The following is a 25,740-nucleotide window of genomic DNA, read 5'->3' as shown; positions in this document are numbered from 1 at the left end:
GATAATTCTACTAATTTGAATTTTTTTTAACACAAAAATGCATACTTTTGAAATCTACAAGATTAAATTATTCTATAAAGGTTTTATTTGGTTTTCTTGCTTCGCTCTAGAGATGTTATCGAGCCGAGCTTTGATCTACTCATGCTTAGCTCGTTATAAAATGCATAGTAATTACATTGTTTTACATTTCGATCCCTTTATAGAAATATTATTATTAAAATAATAATTGAACCAAACTTGTTCACGAGCGTGTTCATGAACATTATAATCGAGGTTGTTCAATTAAGTTTGGTCACGATTTTCGTGTTGAGTTTGTCTCGTATACCGTGAGTGAGTGATTGGTGAGAATTTCAATTTAACTAAAAAAAAAAATCAATTGAAATTCAGATATGAAAAAATCAATTGAATTTTGTTTGGTTGAATACATGAATCCATTTTCATGGATAAAAAAAGAAAAATGGGGTTTAATGATTTGTTAAGTAGAAGATTAGAAAAAAATAGAGCCATTAAATTAAAATAAGAATAGATGCCAGACTCTACCCCAACCTTAACAAATACTAGAAAAATGAAATGTTGCCAGACAGACTCCACCCCACCATTAAAGAAGTTGGTTCATTTCTTTCTAGGACTTTAGAAGAAACTTTCGATCTCTTTCTCTTCCCAATTTCCATTTCCATTTCCAGAAGAAGAAGAATATGATGAGATGCTACTAGATCAGAAGAAGAAGAAGAAAAGCTCAGCTGAAGTAGAAAAGCTCAGTTGAAGACGTAATCGACTCAGTGTTTTGCCCATGGATGAAGATCTGTAAGTTCATCTCATCTCATCTCACCAGTTTAGTGTTTTCTATCCCACATCTGTTTATTATAGATTTATTTTATACTTTATAACCTATATCTATATCGCAATACATTCCTATCGCCGGGCTTAGCAACGCAAGTCTGTCATCCCAGTGGAGGCAACACTGTGATGGTATGTATGACCCAGCTCACCAGGTTGGGTTTGCGTGGGTAGATATCCGGATGCCGTTTCGCTTTTAGGAGTGGAGGGTTCGCGGGCTGGCTTCACAAACCAGCGACCAGTTAACCCCCTTTTTTTTTTAGGTTTAGGTTACTTCTTCTCTGCTTAGTTGAAAATGGTGGATTTTTTTAATAAACAATTCGCTTTCATGTTTACAGATGTGCTTCTAGGTGAATTAGTCCCTCCGGTTCTTGGAGATGTTCGGTGGTGTTTATCATCAGGTATACGCCCAGTAACAGAAGAACTCAATTTTGGCTGGGGATGATGGAAGCTATTAAAGATCCCTATTCAGTAGAAAAAATGTCTGGACAGCTTGAGTGGATTAGATCATGGGCTATTAGCATAGTTGAGTCTCATCTCATGTAGATAAAGAGTGCTATATGGTAAGCAATCAACTCTCACATTCCATAAAATTGAAGTTCAATATTGTCTTTTAACTCTTGCTCTAGTCTATATATGTTTTTGAGTATATAATCCCTGTGATTTGCCATATGCTCTAAATTAGCAGTTAATACTAGTTTTCCTTTTTTTGCAATGAAAACGGGGTCATTATTGAGCTGTATATTTTTTTTTGTGTGTGTTAGATGGCTATCTTCATGCTGAGATGGCTATCTCCATGCTTCCAGGGCGCTAGAATCTAACGCCTCAGAGATCTGGCATATATCTCTAGCACATTAGAAGAATGGTCTTTAGTTAATCCTAGTTGTAGTCGTAGATTGCAATTCCTTTAGGGAATTGTTCAAGATTAAATACGTTAGTTGAGCCAGTTTTTATACACATTTGATTGAACTCCTCAATAACGTCTCCCTTAGTCAAGGTCGGCTCTAGGGGCACATTATTAACAAACTGATGACAGCAGACTAATTTAACTTTAATAAATATCTACTGAGGTTATTCAGATATTAGTTCCTTGCTTACAACCAAATGGAAATGACAATCCAATATAAGATTATGAGCTTCATTCACATGTTATAGACTGTCTTTATCCATATAGGAACAGTGGCATCTGAGACTGAAATATATTTGAATGTAAGCTTTTAGTTTCAATTTGTAAATTGGAATTGGATTTGCAAAACCCAAGTCTTAGTTAGAGATGTGTATTTCAGATTGAACATTTATTTTCCTAAGAGTTGTTGTCATCCATGTTCATGGTTTTAGCAAAAATCTATATGCATGCACTGAGCCTCATTCAATTATTTTAAAGTAAAGCCCAAACCTGAGTCTCGTCCAAATCTATAGGCACTTATAGATTATACAAACGCACGCACAGCTCCAGCAAGTTGTATCTATTCCTGACAAAGCAGCACGACATAGAGCAGCAACTGCACTCTCATCACAGTATCCTTACTAGCTAGTTATTATGCTGGTTTCAGGATATATCCTTACTTGAAGTCTCCAAAGGCCTTGAGTGGTCTCGATCATGGGCACTTAACATAGTTGAAGAGTGCTATATATATGGTAAGCAATCAACTCTGAAGATGAAGTTCAATATTGTCTTTTAGCTCTTGCTCTAAATTAGCATGTTGTCAATCCATGTATGTGGTTTGCAGTATGCTCTAAATTAGTAGTTATCCTATCAAGCCAAGTTTTTTTTTTTTTTTTTTTTTTTTTTTTTTTTTTTGTGTTAGATGGCTATCTTCATGCTGATATGAGATACCTCTAAATTAGTAGTTATCCAGGGAGGGGCACTTGAGATTGCAGAAAGTTCATTGAAGGCGAAGAATGTTGCCCTGCCTCGGGAGACAGACGATGATCAGAATCCCCTACTCAAATACGGAATACTAGGTTTATTTTATGTTTCTCCAACTTCACCTTTCCCTCAGGAGAAATATAGTTTCCTGCAGGCCCGTATTACTGAATGCTCACAGACGTTTAGAGAAGAGCTGTGAGATTATTGCACCGGACTGCCAAGTGAGGCTGATTCATACTTATAGGGAAGGGAACCGATCAGCCGATTGGATGACAAACTTCTCAGTCCTTAAGTGCTGATTCTAGAGGGACCTGTATGACGTGCATAGTGCGTTCAGACTCCTAGTCTTTGGGTTCTTAGTTCTTTTGCTTTTTTTTACTTTTTCTTCTTGCTCGGGGCATAGCCCCTCCTCGTAACAAAAAATAAAATGATTTGAAAAAAATCTGCTATTTAATTTTGTTTGATCGATGATAAAGTTATTTAATTTTGAATATATCTTTATCTGTGTGTATCTATCTATAAAAAGCTCGTGTCTGTGTCTATATTGATTGAGTTTTCCTTTAAGAATGTCAACCCTCTTCTTTTTTTTTTTTACTGTTGTAGTTGTAGATTACAAGATTAAATATGTTTGTTAAATTTGATTTTAATGGCTAAATTTCACAACTAAACTTTTTATTTATTATTTCCGATTAAGTGTTTGGACCATTTTTTATACACATTAAACTCCTCAATAACGTCTCATTTAGTCAAGTTTGTAGTGAAAGACTCATTGTGTATAAAAACTAAAGATTAGAGATCTAATCTTTAAAAATTATATGGCTTAATTATGTGTATTTTATTATGTTGAACAACTATAGAAATCAAAATGAAATAAAAGATTCGTGAAGGCAGCTGTGTTTTTAGCTTTAATAATATCATTTGAATAGATTGATTGTAGATTTCTGTTTTAAAATTAATACATTAAGAAAAAACTAACAAAAAATACATGAAATAGTACATTCAGAGTCCTCTGGACTTGACTGAGCAAAATCGATTGGTCTTTTAAAATTACATAGTGTTTTCTTAGCTCTTTGAACTTATTTAAAATGATATGATCAACCTTCTAAACTCGTGTAAAGTAGAATAAAAAATAATCTGGAAAGATGAAAAGGTATATATTTAACCAAGTTTAGTGTCCACGTTGAGATGTAAAGTACAGTAAGCATTGAAATGTTATATTACTTTATAAATGAAGCAAATGTGTTATGTAAAATTTGAAATATTATATTACCCAATTATGTAAAGTTTAGTAAGCATTGAAATGTTATATTATTTAATGTATTATTTTAAAATGTATATTGAATGAAGCGTTTTGAAATGTATGTTACTTTAAAAGAGCTATTAGATCATAAATAATTGGAAGTTATGTATTTTTAAGTTAAAATCTCATCTGAGAAAGCATTTACCCTAAATTGGCCATTTCTAAGTCAATCTCATAACCAACCTAAACATTTCAACTAATGAAATAACTTGTAATCCACTAATCTTCTATTAAAATTAAACATTATAATTGCAACCCAAGCATATCTCGTATTTTAGGATGATTTTAGTTTTCATCTTGCAAATTTAATAAGCCTTTATCTAACAGATTGACTAAATATATTTGGTCAGTCACTGATCACACAATTCACGTAATCTGCAAATTAAATAAATTAGGGTTGAGACGTAGTGGGTTCAAATCATAAATTGATAAATGCGATTAACCCTACAATAAACGAATTGACTCGTTAACCCATTAGTAAACCGTTGAACTTAACTATAAATAGTATAATTCTATTGTACTTTGAATTTTGATTACGACCCATTTGTGATCCGTCAATCCATTTTGACACCCTTAAATATGACTTTGCTTGGAAAGTGATCCGGAATACGATTTTATATAACTGTAGTAGTTTTAGGAATAAGGTCCAAATTTCTCCTTATCATTTTTTTTAAGAAATGTAGATTTACCCTTAATATACGAAATTATAAAAATTTACCGCTAATGCGTCCACGGAAAATCAAATCTATCATTATATAATGGAAAATTTGAACATAATGGTTTGATAATTATTTGACTGTCATTTTGGTCTTTTAAAAAAAGTTTGCCGATAAACGGAAACCGTTTCGTACATTTTGATAGTTACTAATAGAGTAAAATTTTGACAATTTTTGTAAATATTTAGATATTTCTTTGACACTTTTTTTTTTCAATATTTAGACACTTCAATTGTTTTTTTTTCAATATTTAGATACTTTAATCTTTTTTTTCTTCTTCTAATTAACTTATATCTAATTGACTTCTTTCTAATTCAGTATTCGTTTATGATTAACTTATATATGATAGACTTGTTTGTATTCTAATGAATGGTTATAATTATATTATGTATAATTGATATTTGAAAAATCTGTCACAAACAATAGAACAAATGATCATTCCCTGATTTTTATAATTCCTTGGTCATATAATATCTAGGGACAAAATTCAAAAAATCGAGAAAACAAAAAACCAAATCGGAATCAAATCGAAAATTAGGTTAACTGAATTTGATGGGCTACTATACATTTTACGATTTTAAAAATAATGATTAATAAAATAATTATTTACATTTATTATTTCAATTCTTTCAAAATTTTATTTTGCGACGAGTAATCATCTTATCATTTTGACATAGATATGTGTAATTAATTTTTAATTTATTTTGTGATGGTGATCATTTTAACATATCTTTTTTTATAACGGGTGATCATCCTAACATATCTTTTGTCATTATCTTTATTTCATAATCATTTTAACATATTGAGGGGTGATCATATAGTATTGTGACAGATGATCATATAGTATGCATAGTTTTCTTGGCCTAATACATCATCAGTTTCATGAATTTGTTCATAAATGTAGATTGGTTCCTTAAACTTTATTAGTGTTTTACCAGTTTTCTAAACTTACTTATTTTATATCATCAACTCCCTAAATTTGTCCATAAAAGTAGTTTAGTTCTCTAAACTTGCTTATTTGTAACAACTAAATACAAAAACCATAATACTAACTCTCGATCCTCATCCATTCGATCTCTCGAATCTACAATACTAACTCTTATAGATTCAAAGGTAAGAGAAGAAAAAAATTACACGATAAATGAAGATGCATTTTTAGAATTTAGGTTTAATAAGTTTTTGTATTTAGTTGATACAAAATAAGCAAATTTAGAGAGCTGTTGAAATGTTTATAAAGTTTAAGGAGTTAAACTACTTTTATATATAAGTTTAGAAAGTCGGTGAAATATAAAATTATGTTAGGCTTTTTTTTTGTTTTTTTTTGTTTCTTTTAAGAGGTAGTATAGTTGATAGCTGAATTTATAATATATATTTTCATATTGTTTCTATAGTAAAATCTTTATAAATTAATAATCTCTTTAGAATAATAATTTCTTCTGGTCTCGATTTGGACCAGTTCACTAAATTAATATCTCTATAAATTAATAAAATTTCATGATCCCGACATTATTAATTTATAGAGGTTTTACTGTATAATGTTTTTTAGTACCACCCCCTAATTACTTATCACAGTCTCCTTTTAAACTTTTTTACCCTTGTCATTTATTTCTAACAAAAATTCTCATTCGCTTTCTAATTTCTTCCAAAATAACAAACCCGAACAACAATCATGGCTGACGGACACGATAAAGGAAAATGACTAATGTTTCCTCCGGTACGTTTTTTTGGAAAAATTTGAATCGATTCCTTCTCCGGATTTGGAGACGGAATTCGTTCAACTTTGCCTAGACGGATGAACATCTTGTCCGTCGGAAGGGTAGGCGGATGATCATCCCATCCGCTCGCCCAAAGGACTGGTGAGTGAAACTCCCACCTCCCTTTACGGGAGGCCATATTCAATTTTTTTGCTATATTTTTGGTCGGGCTTCCTTTAGGGTCCTGAAATTGAAAAAAAACCTACACCGAGTTACCGAAATGCCTGATTGCTTTTTTGACGTTAAATTTGTATTTATCTATCATTAATTGACGTAAGTATTGAAATTGATAGTAAATAAGAACGTAACTCAATTAGACAAATTACTAATCGGATTGGAGTAGATAATAACGGAAATGCTTAGGATTTATAAACAGATTTCAATTAGAGTAAATAAGAATTGACGTTATTCAATTGGTTTATCATTTTTCAGAATTCTAAAGTTGGAGGTAGTTTCGGACAGCAGCAGACTACCAGACGTGGCATCACTGCCTCTGCTCAGAGGAGCCGGGACGCAGAGAGGCTGATGGTGGACGCACAGAGAGCGCACGTGGCACAACGTCAACACATTAAAGCTGATGAGGAAGATGATGTCGCTATGGACGCGGATGACTCAGATCATCCCGCAGTCGAGAGGATCTCAAAAGCTTTTCATAACTTTTCATAATTCCTTTATACCGTTCATCACGTGAACATCTCAAAAGTTTCTGCTTTTGTGCGAAGCAATAATAACCTTGAAACCATGTTGAATTGCAATGTTTTTAGCCAACTCAATAACTTGAGAACTTGTTTGGAAAATTATGCCCGTAATGAAATGGTTACTTTAATTGATCCCGTCACCAAGCCAATCTTCTAATGGCACCTGCAAATAAATGTAATTCATAAAAATTGTTAAAAATGCACTTCAAACGCGTTAAAATGTGAAATATAGAAAAAAATCAATTTCGGCCCCCGTAAGGGGGCCGACAGGCAGATGAAGGGCAGGCGGGATTTTCTCCCGTCCAGGCAAGGTTCGTGTAAAAATAATAAATATTTTTAAAAATGTTAATTATCCATTTCCGAATAGAGAGAATTTTCAGAGTTTTTGTTTAAAAACATGAAAAGGGTAAATATTGTAAAAAAAAAAAAGACAGCAATAAGTAAACTGGGAGCGGTATAATACCCTAAGATAATCTTTCCTCCCTTATTAAATTATAAGGGAATAATTTGTAAATCCATAGTTTTTCAAGGCAACAAACGAAACTCAATTACTTAGTAAACTTTTGGAACTAAAATTGATAAAGTCCCATCCTATTAAGAGAGGAACTTCCAAAAATAAACGTATGCCACTAATAGTGGCAACCACACGGTATTCTTTAGTAAAAGGCGAAAGAATAGTTCGCTTTGTGCTTACCACATGGCTTCCTGTTTAACCTAATTACCTTCATTATCCATATATAAGTGCATCCGGATGATTATATTTGCTTCCTGACCAATGTGGGATAAGACAAATAAATAATAGCCTATGTAGAGATGCACAATTTGAGGAGACTAGGTGTTAAAATAACTTAAACATTTACGGGCATGAGCAATTTTATCCCTAACGTCTAAAATTATGTAATTTTACCTCTAACTTTGACAGTTAAAAGTAAATTTTACCCATAATTTTGATAAGTTTGGTTAATTTGAGAAATATTTTATCAAACTATCTACTAGGTCATAAATCTTGTTATCCGTATGCGAGTCACTTTATCATTTTATAAATATTACAAAAAATATGAATTTTTTTTTTAAACGAACCGATATACAATTGGTGCAGAATAAGAAACAAAATATGTGTTTTATAATAATGTCTGTAATCGACCCCAACTTGCCAATATTAGAGATAAAACACCCCACCAACGTTAAGATAAAATTGCTCTTAGTTGTAACATTAGTGGTAAAATTGCATCATTTTAGACATTAAAGGTAAAATTACTCCTGAATATGTTAGAGATATTTTTACACCTTAGCAATTGCACCAAACTGGATACTCATTTATTTTCATTATGGTTCCTTCGCATTCCTTATTCCGTAAATAAATATTCTTTCCCCCTTTTCTTTTATAAAGATTTTCTTCCTCAATTAAGATTTGTTTGTAAACAATTTGGCAAGAGATTTTGAATTCTGAAAACTGGAGTACAAACTTCTTATTATTCTTTTGATATTTATATCTAATTCTTACGATCTTATTTAGATTTCATTACAATTATTCTAAATTTATATATTAAATCACTTTAGTTAAATTTAAAAGTAGATAAATCTATTTCAATAAGCTGGATATTTTTTTCTTAAAAATGAAGAGAAGAAGTACAAGTTAACTAACAAACTGAATCATACAATCAATTATAAAGTTACAAAATTGTGTTATTTGACATATATTAGGTTTATAGTCAAGCAAGACATTTCACCATATAAGGACCTTCAAGCTCATACCCCAATTTCCTATAATAATGTCGGGTTCCCACGCCTGAAATCACAGCTACCTTAGCTGATCGATGCTCCCAACGAGCAATCCGCTCTGCCTCTTCCATTAATAGTGTCCCATAACCCTGCCATGACAAAGAAAAGGATGAATGGAGGGAAGACTCAAATCAGGAAATGAGAAACCCATTTCCAGTCGATACGCGCAACAGATTCCATTGTATGAATAATTGGTATGAACAAGGGAAGAGATAGAGAGAGAAGACTCTGGCCTCTGATAAATCTCTCTATACCTTCTTCCAATTACATTATTCTTACTTAGGAAGAATACTACTGATTACCTGGTGCTGTAACTTGTCTGCATCACGCCCATGTACAGGAACTGCAGTTCCATAGACGTGGAGCTCACGAACAATAGAGCACTTCCCCATGAGCTCAGGACAAGTAACATTCTTCCCACATTTTCTCAACCGTAATAATCCAACAAGAATATCCTGCAACCAACAGAGTTGAACAAAATTTCATTTTAATTTCAGCAAGTAAAAGCTTCTCTAACAGGCTAACATCTGAAAACATCACAGGCTAACAACAGAAAGGAACCACAGTACTATGGTCTTTAGATTATGAAGCGCGCTTTAAGTAAATTATAGTGTAGAGTAATGCCAATTAACACTGATAAATACAATAAATGACCGATTATAAGTGGATCCCTAAAAACCCTGTCATGCCTCTGAATTTCATTCCAATAGTTAAATTGTTTTTTTTTTTTTTTTTTTTTTTGGATAGAAGTAGTTAATTGCTCTTAAGTGGCACTGTTTTTAAGCTATTCATGTACCCATGCCCCTACCCATCACAAAATAACATGCATGCAAAAAAGATGTCTCGGATACCTGCCGCGTGTCCTCATATGAAAGAAATGTCTCCCACCCTTCATTTGCTGTATAATCACGACGAACAAGCTCAACTTCTTCTGGCTTGATTTGGTGATGAATATCCTATATTTTTTAATGGAAGCTGTCAGGACCTGAACTTCTTCCAAACAATTTAATGATTCTTGACAATTGATGCAATATTTCCATTTGCTAACCTGGATTCCAGCCTCACGTGTACGGACATCACGGCATTTTAAGCCTAAGTCATCCATCCGAGCTAAAGCTAGCTCCCTAAGATTTCCTTTCTCAACTCCAGATGTAACCAGAGGCATTGGGATATCCCGCTGAACTCTATAAACACGTGTCCATGGGGGTACCATAGCTAGGATCCTTGCTACTATATCTACAAGTTGTTCAGGTGGATAGTTTCTATACCTGCAATCAGGAGTAAATATCATCATGCTTCAACTCTGAATTTTACAACTACTAACTTCGAAATAAGACCTTTCCGAAATAACGTTTTCTTTCACAAGGGTTAATGATTGAATTATCACATATGCCCCTAAATCTGCAAAATCTATCACATACATTCCAACATCCGCAAAAACAACACGGGTTGCAAAAAGATGCATAGTTGTAAATGCAACTGAGATGTTGTCATGATCCATCAAACATATTAGGGCAGAAGGGGCCAAAATAATTTCAAACTAGGATATTCAACAAAATTAGCTTCCTATTAAATTTTTTCTTTTCAACATCAGAGAGAGGAAAAAACAGTAATAAAAATTGATAACCTGCCAGTTTTCCAGAGCTCATAAAGCCCAGTTCCACGAATAACAAGAGTAGGGTAAATTTTGAGTCCATCTGCTCTAAAAGAAGGACTCTCAAAGAACTCTCTGAAGCTTTCCATGTCCCTCTCAACCCCAACATTAGGAAGATCAGGCATCATATGAGCAACAACCTACAGCAAAGTGATAAACCTGTGGTTAACAAAAACATCAAAGTATCTGATGACAACAGAGATGGGCATCATAAGCATAAAGACCGGAATGCCTATGTTGCCCGGACACGGATATGGATACGGTATCCGACACGGATATGGATACGGGAAACGTCATTTCTATAAAACACAGGACACGGATACGTGGGGGACACGTGTAAATATTAAAAATATTGGGGCACATTTATAAATATTAAAAATATATTTTTTATATATGATTTTTTGTAATATAACTAAATAAAAACATATAAACGAAATTATAAAACTCTTAACTAAACATAATAAAAGCTTTACTCCTTAACACTAAAAACCTATTTAGCGGATGGAGAAGTTTGAGAGTTTTTGTATTAATGGCATTAATTCCCCCTGTCCTTTGGAGTTTCTGGCTCTCCAAATCTATTTGGAATAAGAATCGATGATTGAAGAATTACTTTGGAGTTGAACGGATGTTTTTTCAGATTTGAAGAATCGGAGTGTTTTTTTTTTTCTGGGACACGCGTATCCTTCACTGATACGCGTGTCCAACTTTCCGATATTACAGAAACGGCCCCGACACCGTGTCCTAGGCGTTTCCGACACGGAAACGTATCGGACACGCGATACGTTGGGTCGCCGGCGTGTCCGTGCTTCAGAGCGGAATGCTAATGATAAAGTAACTTTATTGTGCATCTAAAACCAGCTAAAGACCTGGAACCCATACTACACACATACACAGGACCAAATGAAGTGCAAGACACCAATTCCCCAAATAATAAGGCATTAGCCTACCTTGAAACCAGCATCTTTTGCCAAGGCAAAACAATCAGCCACAGCGGCTACTGTATGTCCTCTATTAGTATCGCGAGCAACATCCTCATATGTGCTTTGAACTCCAATCTCCAATCTTGTACATCCATAAGAAAGCATTTGACGCAAATGAGGTCCAAGACAATAATCTGGCCTCCTGCAAATAAAACGAAGTAAACAAAACATCTTTTAATAAATATGAAGGAAAAACACATTTCCCCCCTTAATCTTTTTGGCCATATGCTATTGAGCTCCTCAAATGAATATGTGTTCTATACACTTTTTAAGTTCAAATTAACCCAACATTAATGATTTTGAAGGTAACAAATCGAGGACTTCTTCCACAAAATTCAGTTAAGGGGTTCTCAGTACACAACAACAACAACAACAACAAAGCCTTAATCCCGAAATGATTCGGGGTCGGCTAACATGAACCATCATATGAAACCGTGCAATCAAGTCGTGTCAGCGACACAAATTCTCTCCCTCCACTCCGTCCTATCCACTACCATATTCTCATCAATCCCTAATAAACTCATATCACTCTCGATCACCCTCCAAGTTTGCTTAGGTCTACCCCTACCCCTCACCACTACATCCTTTTGCCACTCTTCAGTCCTCCTAACCGGCGCATCAAGCGCTCTTCGTCTTACATGGCCAAACCACCTTAATCGGTTTTCCCTCATTTTATTCTCAATAGATGTAACTCCTACTTTTGTACTAATTATTTCATTACTCACCCTATCCTTTCTGGTATGACCACACATCCATCTCAACATACGCATCGACAGTGTTTCACTGCCCAACACTCCGTACCATATAACAATGCTGGTCTGATTGCCGTGCGGTAGAATTTTCCCTTCAATCTATTAGGCATGCCGGGATCACAAAGGAAACCCGTAACACTCTTCTACTTCGCCCAACCAGATTTAATCCTATGAGCAACATCTCCATCTACTTCTCCATCCGTTTGGATAATAGATCCTAAATACCAGAAGCACTCCGAGACCTGAACAACTCTCCCACCTAGGGTGATTGTCCCTGTCTCCCTACTTCTATCGTTGCTAAACTTAAGGGGTTCTCAGTACAAAAAAAAAAAAAAAAATCAATAAGTTCAAGGGCCAAAAAATGCATTTTCAAATATGAAATATGCATGAAAATTTTAACAAGAAAATGCAATAATTTGTAGACATTAGACAATACATACCAGATAGGCTCCTGTAAGTGTGAAAAACATCAATCAAAAATAAAATATATTACCAACAACAGCAGAGCATCTGAATTTTCTATAACAACCATGAATTATCACCTAAATAAATGAAATAACAAATTCTGGGAAATATTGATCTACTATTGGAAGGTCAGATGAATAATTTCACACCAGACTCTCAGAGTATTATTTTCGCATTTGTAACAGTCCCAAAATCAACCTCAAACAACATTCGACCTAGAAATAGGATGACAAAATTATAAACTCCATCACACAGATTCATTCAATATACTTACGTCTCAATTGTCATTCCAATACACTTCACTGTACCATGCTCAGAATAGGCAACTGCCTCTTCAACATTGGAAGAAGTGTGCCCTGACAATGCATCATGAAGATTCCTTATGAAGTAATCACGGTAATCTGCTGGCAATGACATGAAGGTACCACCCATCAATATGAACTCGACCTGAAAACACATGCACAGTTAAATCAGAAGAATAGAGAGGTGCTTATGTGCAAAAGCAGTCATTTCAGAAAAATAAAGTGCAAATAAAGAAGACCTTATCTGCACTGTGACCCAATCGCTTAAGCTGATCAATCCTGCTTCTAGCCTGGACATATGGGTTATATCTGGAACCAGCAAAGGCAAACAAAATGCAACTATTGTCATAGGAAAAATTAACTTCCTAATAATATGAACAACTAAGTACCCGAAAAAACAACTGCAATTAGCAGTTCAGAAGAAAGTAGACAAGTCAAACCTTTACAATTGCTGAATTATGGACAAAGCAATATACTGCCAGTATTTCATGGCTGGTCGTTCTCACATATGAAAAACAACAGAGTTTCCTTTCAGTAATCCTATTTTCAAAATCAGTTCTATATATGAATTCATAGTTAGATACACTTGATATCTGACATCTCATGGTCAGTATTATGTATAGATTTGGAAATAGCCACTAAAGTAAACAAGTTTAATTAAAGATACAGAAGCACTATAGCTTCATTCGTGTGGAGTTAAAATGACAAGTATTTGAATGATATATTGCTCCTAACAGACAAGGATAGCAGTACTATAGTCTAATAAAAACAGATATACATGAATTTGTTAACTGAAACAATTCAGTCAATCGCCTATAAAAGCTACCTGGCACGAATTGCGCGCATGCTAGTAGGTTCGTAACCAGTATAGGACTGAGTACTGTACTCAAAATCTGAATCCGGTCCACCAGGGCAATAAACGCATATATTTCCCGTTGTAGCAATATGGGGGCACCGGTGCGGCTTCGACATAACGGCCACAACTGCAATTCCTGAGGCCGTACGTACTGGCTTTGCTCGAAGCTTGGGAAGTAGCGACTCGCGTTCGGAATCCGGCAGTGCCGCGATCATCTCCACGAGTTTAGGTGCTCGTGCAAGGCCGTACTTGCGGCAGGCTGCTGATTTAATAGCATTGAGATCGACAGTTTGGTTCTTCTGCGAGAGTTCCACCATGGAATTGACAATTTCTGCTATGGCTCGTACACGAGCTTCCTCTTCAGTCAGGCCATGGGCTTGGAATCCACCCCGCCCCGGCCGCGGTTGCTTTTTGGACTCAGAAACCATTGCCGTTGCCATCTTGGGGGATAGAGAGAGTTACCAGTGCTAAAACCCCAAAGTGAGGAGACGAAGAAAAGGAATATAGAACTAATGAAACGGTGTCGTTTGGAGCACTAATATTTAGAAATAAGCTTCGCATATAACATTCAAACGACACCGTATCACGCCCTCTCCTTCAACATCGCTTCCGGCGGAAAGTATATCAATGTCCTGGCAGTGCAGCGAAACTTTGGTTCCGTAACTGCAAGTGAATAATCGTCAAAATCAACTCCTGTTTGAATTTTACAGCAAGAAAGCCTATACAGGAAGGAGAAAATGGAGGAGGAATCAAAGAGAAGGAAGAGAGTGGTTGAGGGCAAAGTACTCGAGAAGGTAGGAGAAGTAATCTCAGGAATAAAAGTTGCCAAACAAATGAGCCAAGTGATCTGCGCTCTTCACTCCCTTGCTGTCCTTCTATTTCCTATAAACTCCTCGGTAATCTCAGGTCGCTATAAAAAAAACCACTCTTTTCTCCTTCTTGGCTTTGTTCTTCCATCAAAATTCATGTTAATATGGTAGGTGCTTTACTTTTGTTTTTTATAATCTGGTTTTGAAGGTAGTCTGGACGAGGATTTCAGAGACCAGGTCCTTGTCGCTAAGGCTCCTTCTGCAGACGAGAGAGGCGACTGGTGGGAAGCTTTCTTCCGTGGAGCTGCATTTCCAACGCTAGCTCGGACTTTGTTGCTCGGTAATCCAATATGTTACTCATCTCTTTTGACCATATCACAAATTCTTCTTTTTGGCATAATTAATGGTTAATTTGTATTCTAGTTTGCAAATACCAAGTTTATTACTTCACCGATGCCTTCATAGTAAGGTTGCATTACAAAGTTACTAGTCATAAAAGTCTATTGTGTTTCATTTGGCTATATTTATTTGCGGTTTTCACAATTTACACTTAGTATAATGCTCCAATTGGTAATTGATTTTTGCAAATGTAAGTCTCGGATGTTTTATGCATAATATCATTGCTGCTGCTTTGTTCCCTAATATAGGTATTTATGCGGAGAGTTTTGTTGTGATGATCATTATTGTCCATATAACAAATGTTTTTGCATGCAGATGTTGCTTCCAATTGGTTAGCTTGTTTCCCCATTTCAGCAAAGAAACATGTATATGATTCTTTCTTTGTTAGCGGACCTTCTACTGAGATTGTTCAGATATTAGTTCCTTGCTTACAACCAAATGGAAATGACAGTCTTGATGTTAATGCAGTCCAATCAAATGCTGAAAGGTATGAGATTATGAGCTTCATTCACACGTTACAGTCATTGAAACTGGTGTTGTCTTTATCCATCTAGAAACAGTGGCATCTGAGACTGAAATATTTGAATTTAAGCTTTTAGTTTCAATTTATAAAAAGAAATTGGGCTTGCAAAAAGGGGAGGCAGTTTTTGTTTTTAACAGAAGTCTTAGTAGAGATGTGTATTTCAGATTGAACCTAGTCCTTAGATATTTGTCAAATTTATTTTCATAAGAGTTCTAATCCATGTTCATGATTTTAGAGGTGGTTGCAAAAAACTATATGCACTGAGCCTCATTCAATTATTTTGAAGTAAAGCGCAACCTGAGTCTCGTCCAAATCCAGCCTTAGTTATCCCATGTGGTCTTGTTGCATTAAAGCATGACTCTCATGAATGCATATACATATAGTTAGTCCAGCTTGCCCCATGATTTGCCTATGCTATAAAATTAGTTGAAATGTTGTGTAGAAATTTGATTAACAAATTGGCCATTTTGTCTCTACTTCTAGTGCTAGGTAGCATTGAGTTTTTTGCTACAATCTCCTTTAAACCCTCTCCACATTCATGGGAACATTTTAATGGCCAGGTGGAGAAATCAATCTATCAGTCCTTTAGAACTAGCACATGTTATGTTGTTTACATCATAACGTATTTCGTAGCTGGATAATGTGTCGTGTACCACGTAGCTGGGTAATGTCTGGTGTACCACATGTGACATGTTCAATCGTTTTATTACTACATGTCAATGTTGCAACAGTATATTATGAGCTCACTTAACAGTTGTAGCATAGTTATTAAAGGCGCGCCTATGGCGCATGGCGCACCAGGCGCAGGCCATAGCGCCATGGTTGGCCCATGGCGAGGCGCAATTGCCATGGCGCGCGCCTGGTGCGCCATTCTGCGCCAAATGCAGTTGCCAAAGGCGCACCAAGGCGCGCCTTGGCAGTTAGAGGCAGTTCTGGGCAGTTTTTTTTTTAAATATCTGTAATGGCATTATGGCACACATGTTTATTAACAAAAAGTATTAAAGAGGAGAGAGAGTACACGGTTTAAATTTAATAGAAGACCAAGAGACTCTTTGAAGTGGAAGAGATAGAGTCATTTGAATTGAAGAGTAAGAGACAAATCGGCAATCATTATTAGAAGAACAAGAGGAAGAAATTTAGTAGAAAAGAAAAACATCAAACCGATTCAAACAAAGAAGGCAAAGGGAATTCAACTTCAACAGGTACTCTTCTTCTATCTCGGTTAGTTTTTTTATTTTCTTCTTTGTTCTGTACATCTTCTTTCTTCTGTAAATCATCTTTCTCTGTTAGTGTTTTATTTCTTTCTCTGCAGTAAAAATCTTCTTTCTTTCTTCTATAATAAACCTCTTCTTCTGTTCTATATTTTTATTGTTGGTTCCTTTTCTTTCTTCTTTCTCATATTTTCTTTTTTTCTTATATGAATTAAATTATTCATAATAATAAAACTTATCTTATTTCTCTGTTCATTTGTATTTTTTTTTTTTGCTTTTAGATATTGAATCATGGCTGGAACATCTAGTAATCCAAGAGTGAGCGAGAATAACAAAGACCCATGTTGGAAATACGTCGAATTGTTGGACCCGAACACCAAAAACAAGAATGATCTTAGGTGTATTTTTTGCAACAAGGTCAACAAAGGTGGCATAACTCGAGCCAAACAGCACATTGTTGGAGGGTTCAGAAATTCAAAAATTTGTACCAAATGTCCACCTCATGTGCATTCAGAGATTCAAGAATACATGGTGAAAAAGGCTGCATCTACCCTTGAGAAAGTAGCAATTCCAGATTTTGTGGATATAGATACTTTTGGTGATGATGAAGATGAAGATGATATAGGTTTGCAGCCAAGCTCACAACAACAACCAAGTAAGCAGCCACCAAAAAGGCCAAGACAGAAGGGTCTATTGGATTTGTATTTTACACCTAGTGCTGAAAAGGTTGTGAAAGGTAGAAAGGATGCAAAGATGAAGCAAGCAACCATAAATGATGCTTGCAAAAAAGAATTGCGGGAGAAGGCATGTATGGACATTGCTAGATGGATGTATGATGCTGCAATCCCGTTTAATGCTGTCAATTACCCAAGCTTCCCTGTTATGGTTCAAGCAATAGGGCAATATGGTATTGGTATGAAAGCACCAAGTTTCCATGAAGTTCGGGTTCCTTTTCTACGTAAAGTTGTTGATGAAGTGAAAGATTCAATGAAGCCTTATGAAGCTGAATGGAGCAAATATGGATGTTCCATAATGACAGATGGTTGGACGGATAAGAGAAGTAGGACGTTGATTAACTTTTTGGTGAATTCTCCTAGTGGAACCGTTTTTTTGGAGTCCATTGATGCTTCTGAACAATCAAAGGCTGGAGAGATGATGCTTTCATTGTTTGATAACGTGGTGGAACGTGTTGGAGTCAAAAATGTTGTTCAAATCGTCACGGATAGTGCATCTAACAATGTTAAGGCAGGTTAGTTCTGAATTGTAATTAAAAAAAAATTATGTTTATGTTTTATCATTTTATTGATCTCTGTTCTATAGTTTAGTAAGATTTTTACTTGTGTTTGCTTTTCTTTTATAGGTAAAGCTTTGATGAGAAAGAGACCCAATTTATATTGGACTCCTTGTGCTGCCCATTGCATTGATCTAATCTTGGAAGATATAGGGAAGCTAGAAAAAGCGAGAAAGACTTTGAAAATGGGTGTGAGCTTCAGTTCCTACATTTATGTCCGATCTGGTGTAGTGAATATGTTGAGGCGTTTCACTAATGGAAGAGATCTTATTAGGCCTGGTGTGACAAGGTTTGCTACTGCATTTTTGACTCTTCAAAGCATTCATAATCAAAAGAAAAATTTGAGGATGATGTTCACTTCTGAAGAATGGACAAGTAGTAAATGGGCAAAAGAGGCAGCCGGTAAAAGAGCCACGTCCACTGTGTTGAATGGCAGCTTTTGGACTAGTATTGTGCATATATTGAAGGTATTTGGTCCTTTAGTTCGTGTTCTTAGATTGGTTGATGGTGAGAAAAGGCCAGCAATGGGATATATTTATGAAGCGATGGATAGGGCTAAAGAAACTATTGAAGCATCCTTTACTAAGAAAGGCAAAGAAAAGGACGATAAAAAGTACAAGGAAGTCTTTGAGATTATAGATAGAAGATGGGAATGCCAACTTCATCAACCCTTGCATGCTGCTGGTCATTATCTTAACCCCGAGTTCTTCTATGCAAATTCTAGTAAAATCCTTAAAGATAAAGAGGTATGTGGTGGGCTATTTGAATGCCTAATGAGGTTGGTTCCTGACCTTGATGTACAAGACAAAATAATGAGTGAATTAAGCTTGTATCATAATTCACAAGAGCTGTTTGGAACTCCTTTGGCTATTAGGCACCGCAACACAAAATCTCCTGGTAATTATTCCGTTGCTGTTTTAATTTTTATTATAGTTAGTTTGTTGCTGTGTTTTTTTATGCCTTTTATAGGTTAGTTTGTGGTTGTTTGTTAATGTTAATACAAGTTATTTTATTGCTGTTTGTTAATGTTAATATACTTTAGTTTGTTGCTGTTTTTACTATTTGTTGATGTTTATTTATATTCTGTTTTCTAACAGCCGAGTGGTGGACATGTTATGGTTCTTCGGCTCCAAATTTGGCTGAGTTTGCTGTGAAGGTACTCAGTCTCACTTGTAGTGCATCCGGTTGTGAGCGTAACTGGAGCATGTTTGAACATGTAAGTGTCTTATGCAATTTTTTCATCCTTAATTTCTGTTTCTGATGTTTTTTTATGTAAATAAGACTGTATATTTTGTGTTCCAGGTTCACAACAAAAAAAGGAACAAACTTTCCCAAAAGAAGTTAAATGATTTGGTGTTTGTGAAGTATAATAGAGCACTTAAGCGTCGACATGATGCTCGTGACCGCATTGACCCTATTTCTTTACGTGATATAGATGAATCTAATGAGTGGTTGATGGGTAAGTTGGATGATGATGAGGGGTCGAACGAGGATGAAGATGATCTCGTGTTTGAAAATGATACTCTAACATGGGGTTTAGTTGGTAAGGCTGCTGGAGTTGAAGAGAGTGCACATAACACTAGAAGAGTAGGAAAAAAGGCTAAAGTATCATCTTCCAAGGATCGAGGAAAAGCCCATGTAGTTGTTCGAGATGAGGAGGAAGAAGAAACTGAGTTTGTTGATGAGGATGAAGAGAATGAGTTTGATGATCAAGAGTTTGATGATGCTTTAGACGAGGAGTGTGATAGTGATGACGAGGAGTGATGGATTTGGAGAGTTTTGATTAGGAGTAGACCTTTAGGAATTAGTATTCAACTTTAAAGTTTTCTAATATGTGGTTTAGTTTGCATTTTGAAATTTATTTATGCTTAAGATATTTTCATGATTTAGTATTCATTACATTTTTATGATAGTTTTATAGTTTTATAATTTTTATTTTTGTTAGTGCGCCTTGTCTCGCTATGGCGCGCGCCATCGCCGTGCGCCATGCGCCAAGGCTCCAGGACCCCTTGCGCCTTAGTGCGCCATGCGCCTTTAATAACTATGAGTTGTAGTACTTCCATTGTGGTGGCAGCTGTTTCACTTTATGTAGAAAAATTATAATCTATCTGCTGACAAAAATTTTACTTGTTTTAGGTTACTTCTTCTCTGCTTAGTTGAAAATGATGGAGTCAGTCAAATAGCCAGGAAACTCAGCGGGGCTCATCAGTTTGTAGATTATACAGACGCACAGCTCCAGCAAGTTGTATCTAGGGTGGCACAGATTGTTGCCTCTATTCCTGACAAAGCACGGCCTAGAGCACCAACTGCACTCTCATCACAGTATCCTTACTTCTGTTATACTAGTTTTTATGCTGGTTTCAGGATATGTCCACTGTCATAGATTTGTTCCAGTCCTGACAAAGCATACGTGTACCTCAATTCTATTAAAGTACCTTTTCTTGTGCTGCATATTATTTGCATATAAGAATGTATGACATGCATGTCTATTTTCCCACGACTTAAATGTGATTTTGAACTTTTTATGTCATATTTATTTGTTCACTTAAAGGATCTAGTAGTATAGTATCTGCTCTTCACTGTGGATAAATTTCATGTATTAAAAATAGTAAATACTATGGATAAAGTTTCATCTATATCTGCCTTTGATATATACAGTTTTGCCTTTACACTAGTTGTAGTTTGTTCTTCAAGAAGATTATAATTCAACTTCTGAATGAAGGGCTAGAGAGGGGTAAGAATCCACTAGATAAGGAACCTATCTTCAGGCGTGACATGGATGGTACAATACTATTCATCGGGGAAATATTTTCTCGCATTTGTCGACGTGGTTCTTCAGGTAATTCAAATATTTCAAGCACAATACTGAAACCTTCACATTCAGGCTACAATAATTCGCCTTCATGAGGAAGTCACCCTTCCTGATTAAGTTGATTTTTGGTTCAAACTAAGCAAAAGAAAAAATTTATCAGCTACTATATAATAGTGTTGAAATTAGATGAAACAACATTTTTTTTCATGTAATGAGTTTAGCCATTTCTTAATTTTTTAAGCTTATGTAATGTGGTAATATATTCATGATGAAAGTGGGAATAAAAAAGAGGATTACTGGGTACATTTTGGTCATGCAATAGACTGCATGGAGAAATATTGCTGGGTGCATTTTGGTCATGCATAGACTGCAAGGGGAACTGATTTCGAAAATACGAATCTTGCAAGAGTTTATATTCTTATGTTTTATTATTTCAAAAAATACTAGTAGTCGAGATCTGTAGTATGCCTAACTGGAAATATCCTATGGAAGTTTTTTATAACAATTAGTCTTTATGTATAATTCATTTCATGTTTACAGATGTGCTTCTAGGTGAATTAGTCCCTCGGGTTCTTGGAGATGTTCGGTGGTGTTTATCATCAGGTACACATCCAGTAACGGAAGAACTATTTAAGGCAAACCCCAGAATTCAATTTTGGCTGGGGATGATGGAAGCTATTAAAGATCCCTATTCAGTAGAAAAATTGTCTGAACAGCTTTTGCACCAGCTGGCAGTTGAGCATGCAACTGATATTGAAGCTTACTGGATTCTGTGGATTTTGTATCATCAAGCTTTTAAAGACCAACCATCAGTTAGGTCAGAAATTTGGAGTTTGTCTCTCTGTGAATCAAGTAGAGATAATAGTGCCCTGCTTAACAATAAATGTGAAATTGTTCATGTTTGTTCTCTTACGCAGGACTCTGTTTTTGGACAAATTTCTACTTTGGAAAGTATTTCCTATCTGTTGCCTTCGATGGATTATTCAATTTGTGGTGCTTGAATCTCCACCTGTTGCTAATTCACTTACAAAAGGCCGTGAATCCCATGTTCTGTTAGATATAATGCAACGGCTCATTGCAGTATGGTCCAAAAGGGAGTTTTTCCAATCATCCCCAATAGAGCAGCAAGCTTGTATCCTTTACTAACTATTTAACTCTGGTTGGAGATTCTTGGATAGTGATGCTTGTCGTAGCTTGATTTGGATGAAGTATCACATGTCTCACTCTTGCTTTATATGATAGGAAATACTAAATTCTCATTCATAATCATCTTCTGATATTTGTGAAATTCTATGGCTGTACAATTAGTTTTTTGTGACTGTTAACTGTTCTGCCGATAATGTTTTCCTTTATCGAAAATACAGATGTAACTGCTGCTATAGGTCTTTGCATGGAGCTGATGTCTAAAGAAGAACTAGATAAATCTAAGGATGTGATGCACTCAGTTCTTCAAGGAGTTAGCTGTAGGTTTTAAGTTGCAAATTTTTTAGTATATTGCTCTTTGACTCGTTGGTACTTTTCTTCTTATGCCCACTATTATTACTGGCAGGCAGGCTAGAGAGCCCTACTCATTTAGTTCGGAAAATGGCAAGTACTGTTGCTTTAGTGTTCTCCAAAGTAATTGACCCCAAAAATCCTCTGTACCTTGATGATAGTTGCAGGGAGGAGACTATTGATTGGGAGTTTGGATTGACCAAACCTGAAAACAGTACTCTTTCTACCTCAATTGGAAATGAAAAAACAGAAGTACTGACAACCTTAGAGCCAGCAAAGGACTTTAACTCTTCAATACATGATAAGAGGGGGAAGAAAATGAAGGGTGAAAGCAATAATTTATCTCAATTTAAGTTAATTGATCCGGATGAGATCATTGATCCAGCAACCCTGAACTATGGATCAGCCTCCAGTGAAGATGAGGAGGATAATGCAAGTGAAAGTTCTGATGCTTCCAGTGATTCATCTTTACAGCCGTACGACTTGACCGATGATGACACAGATTTGCAGAAAAAGTTAACGCAGTTGGTTGATGTTGTTGGAGCTCTACGGAAATCTGATGATGCTGATGGGGTAAGTTCATTTGTCAAATTTTATTAGATATTTCGTTTAGATATAACATTTTCACACAAGTTGCATCTCATTGTGTTCTAACTGAGGGAAGACATAGAATTTACGTGATATTGTCTGTGAGCTTGTATCTTGTTTGTGAATTTCCTTATGGGATTCTACTCTGCTTCAGAATTTCAATTAGTTCCTAAGAGGCACAAATGTATTGGCAAAGGAAGTTTTCTTGTGGATATTTATTATTCATGTCTTACATTGCAGGTAGAGAGGGCTCTTGATGTTGCTGAAAAGCTTGTACGAGCATCACCTGATGAACTTATCCATATAGCAAGTGATCTTGCTAGAACCCTTCTCCAGGTTCGTTGCTCTGATTTAGCTGTAGAAGGTGAGGAAGAATCAGCTGAAGACAAGAGGCAAAGAGCATTGGTTGCTTTGCTTGTTGCATGTCCTTTCCAAGCTGTTGATACTTTGAACAAACTGTTATATTCCCCAAATGTTGACATCAGCCAACGCATAATGATTCTTGATGTAATGACTGAAGCCGCTCAGGAGCTTGCTGAAGCTAAGATTATGAAACCCAAAAACCAGTCAAGGAATCTTATATCAACTGTATCTGAGAATCATCCATGGTTCTTACCTAATAGCTCTGGACCTCCAGGAGCTGGCTCCTGGAAAGAGGTTGCAGAAACAGGAACTCTATTAAACTATTCTAATCGTTTTGAGAGAGAACTTCCATCTAAACCTGGTCAGATTAGAAAAGGGAAGACTCGTCGTTGGAGCCTGAGATCATCAAATATAAGAGAAAGCCATTCAGATTGGACCCAAAATAAGTTCCCTGTTTATGCTGCAGCTTTTATGCTTCCAGCAATGCAAGGGTTTGATAAAAGAACACATGGTGTTGACTTGCTTGGACGAGATTTTATTGTCCTTGGAAAACTCATCTACATGCTCGGTGTTTGTATCAGATGTGTTTCCATGCATCCTGAGGCGTCTGCTTTGGCGCCCCCTCTTCTAGATATGCTCAGGTCCAAGTAAGTGATTGAGCATTCATATATAAATTTTACTATTACGAACCAGACATAAAGGATTTGTTTTTATTTGTTTGTTTGTTATGATGCATATCCCGATATCAAGAGATGCATTGCATGCTTGGTGGTTTTCTGCTAATGATAAATGAAAACTGATGGTTCGCTTTTTCATCTATTTAACTAGTGCTCGGTCTTAAACTGTAGGGAAATTATTGGTTATCTATAACTCAACAATATGAAATTTATGCAGGGAGATATGTCATCATAAAGAAGCTTATGTTAGACGAGCTGCGCTTTTTGCAGCTTCAAGTATATTGGTATCACTACATCCATCCCATGTTGCTTCAGCCCTAACAGAAGGGAACCTTGAAGTCTCTAAAGGCCTTGAGTGGATTCGATCATGGGCACTTAACATAGTTGAGTGTGACGTAGATAAAGAGTGCTATATGGTAAGCAATCAACTCTCAGATGAAGTTCAATATTGTCTTTTAGCTCTTGCTCTAAATTAGTAGGTTGTCAATCCAATCCAGTATGCTCTAAATTAGTAGTCATCCTATCAAGCCAAGTTGTTTTCTGGAAATACTTTTAGCAATGAAAAGAGGGCCATTATTGAGCTGTATATTTCTGTGTTAGATGGCTATGTCATGCCTCCATCTTCATGCTGAGATGGCTCTGCAAGCTTCCAGGGCACTAGAGACGGCAGAAAGTTCATTGAAGGCGAAGAATGTTGCCCTGCCTTTCAGTTTGTCTCGGGAGACTATGATCAGAATCCCCTACTCAAATACGGAATACTAGTTTTATTTAATGTTTCTAGACTGATTATAAGTTCATGCCAGTTATTGATTTTGCTTCACGAGGACTCCCAGAAGCAATATCCATGAGATGACAAATTAGTTTTGAAAAAATCTGCAAGAATCATATTGTGTATTGAAATCAACGAGAAGTGAAGTTAGACAATTGGGAACCATATTTCAGAGTAATGCATTATTGTTTGAATGACATGTAATAGAAAGATGAAACATGTACAAATAGTTTTTTTGCTATTATGTAGTGATGCCCATTCAGTTCAATTCAATTTGGAGATTTGAAAACTTTCGGAATTGTATTGGAATTTAGAGTATTTACAAATTGAGTTTCCGGAATTGTATAAAAAGAATCTTTGAGTGGGATTTTATTGAATGTTTTTTTGGTACAAATCAATCTGGGAAATTTAGGTATTCGATTCTAATACATTTGTGTGGATATTTATCACTGAACACAAATTATAAAATATACTTTTTAATTAACAAAAAAAAAACATCAAAATATTGCTGTGTATGATTTATTCAGATTGATAATCTAATGGATTTAATAATCATTGCGTATACATAGCAACAGAAAGTATATCTACTTTTTTTTTTTTTGGAAAAATCCAAAAATAAATTCCATGGTTTGGGCAATTTTTAAACGTAAACTACGTGGTTTAAAAGTCACAAAACCTTTTTTTGTTCTTTATATTTATTTATTTTATAAAATTAGTTGTTTTTGTCTTTATCTTTTTGATTGATGAGAGAAATAAAACAGATTAAAGAGAGACGTGAGAGAATGAGGAGATACTGAATTTGATTTTTGTCTCTTGTTTTGGGGTTTGTTTGTGATAA

At 35.6% G+C, this 25,740-nt stretch overlaps 2 protein-coding genes, 1 long non-coding RNA gene and 1 other non-coding gene across 6 annotated transcripts; 2 read left to right on the top strand and 2 right to left on the bottom strand.

Annotated features, from left to right (window-relative positions):
- Positions 1-537: 537 nt before the first annotated feature.
- Positions 538-3,214, top strand: LOC136229131 (uncharacterized). Of its 2 annotated transcripts, none has more exons than XR_010688989.1 (4): positions 538-804; positions 1,176-1,400; positions 2,391-2,475; positions 2,689-3,214. It is a non-coding gene; the product is annotated as an uncharacterized lncRNA (long non-coding RNA). The 2 variants fall into 2 exon arrangements; XR_010688996.1 differs by having other exon boundaries at positions 2,686-3,214.
- A 4,549-nt stretch (positions 3,215-7,763) lies between these two features.
- Positions 7,764-7,878, bottom strand: LOC136215828 (U5 spliceosomal RNA). Its single transcript, XR_010682831.1, has one exon. It is a non-coding gene; the product is annotated as a U5 spliceosomal RNA (small nuclear RNA).
- Positions 7,879-8,805: 927 nt separating this feature from the next.
- Positions 8,806-14,470, bottom strand: LOC136229123 (elongator complex protein 3). Its single transcript, XM_066017702.1, has 9 exons — positions 13,937-14,470; positions 13,350-13,419; positions 13,083-13,255; positions 11,559-11,733; positions 10,585-10,751; positions 10,006-10,225; positions 9,809-9,913; positions 9,260-9,412; positions 8,806-9,046 (listed from the first exon to the last, which is right to left on the bottom strand). Exons 1-9 carry the CDS (start codon positions 14,404-14,406, stop codon positions 8,888-8,890), a joined length of 1,692 nt encoding a protein of 563 aa, XP_065873774.1. The 5' UTR covers positions 14,407-14,470; the 3' UTR covers positions 8,806-8,887.
- Positions 14,471-14,556: 86 nt separating this feature from the next.
- On the top strand, positions 14,557-25,278 carry LOC136229112 (uncharacterized). Of its 2 annotated transcripts, XM_066017687.1 has the most exons (12): positions 14,557-14,872; positions 14,984-15,115; positions 15,490-15,661; positions 20,336-20,521; positions 20,881-21,038; positions 21,552-21,828; positions 21,929-22,143; positions 22,376-22,474; positions 22,561-23,078; positions 23,334-24,103; positions 24,351-24,549; positions 24,734-25,278. In XM_066017687.1, exons 1-12 carry the CDS (start codon positions 14,704-14,706, stop codon positions 24,893-24,895), a joined length of 3,057 nt encoding a protein of 1,018 aa, XP_065873759.1. In that variant the 5' UTR covers positions 14,557-14,703; the 3' UTR covers positions 24,896-25,278. The 2 variants fall into 2 exon arrangements, with proteins under 2 accessions (XP_065873759.1, XP_065873767.1); XM_066017695.1 differs by lacking the exons at positions 14,557-14,872; positions 14,984-15,115; positions 15,490-15,661 and adding exons at positions 19,078-19,096; positions 19,297-19,415.
- Positions 25,279-25,740: the final 462 nt, after the last annotated feature.

Source organism: Euphorbia lathyris, chromosome 1 (assembly GCF_963576675.1).
Source record: "Euphorbia lathyris chromosome 1, ddEupLath1.1, whole genome shotgun sequence".
NCBI lineage: Eukaryota > Viridiplantae > Streptophyta > Magnoliopsida > Malpighiales > Euphorbiaceae > Euphorbia > Euphorbia lathyris.
The sequence above is the reverse complement of the archived record's forward strand: the minus strand, read 5'-3'. Positions and strand labels throughout refer to the sequence as shown.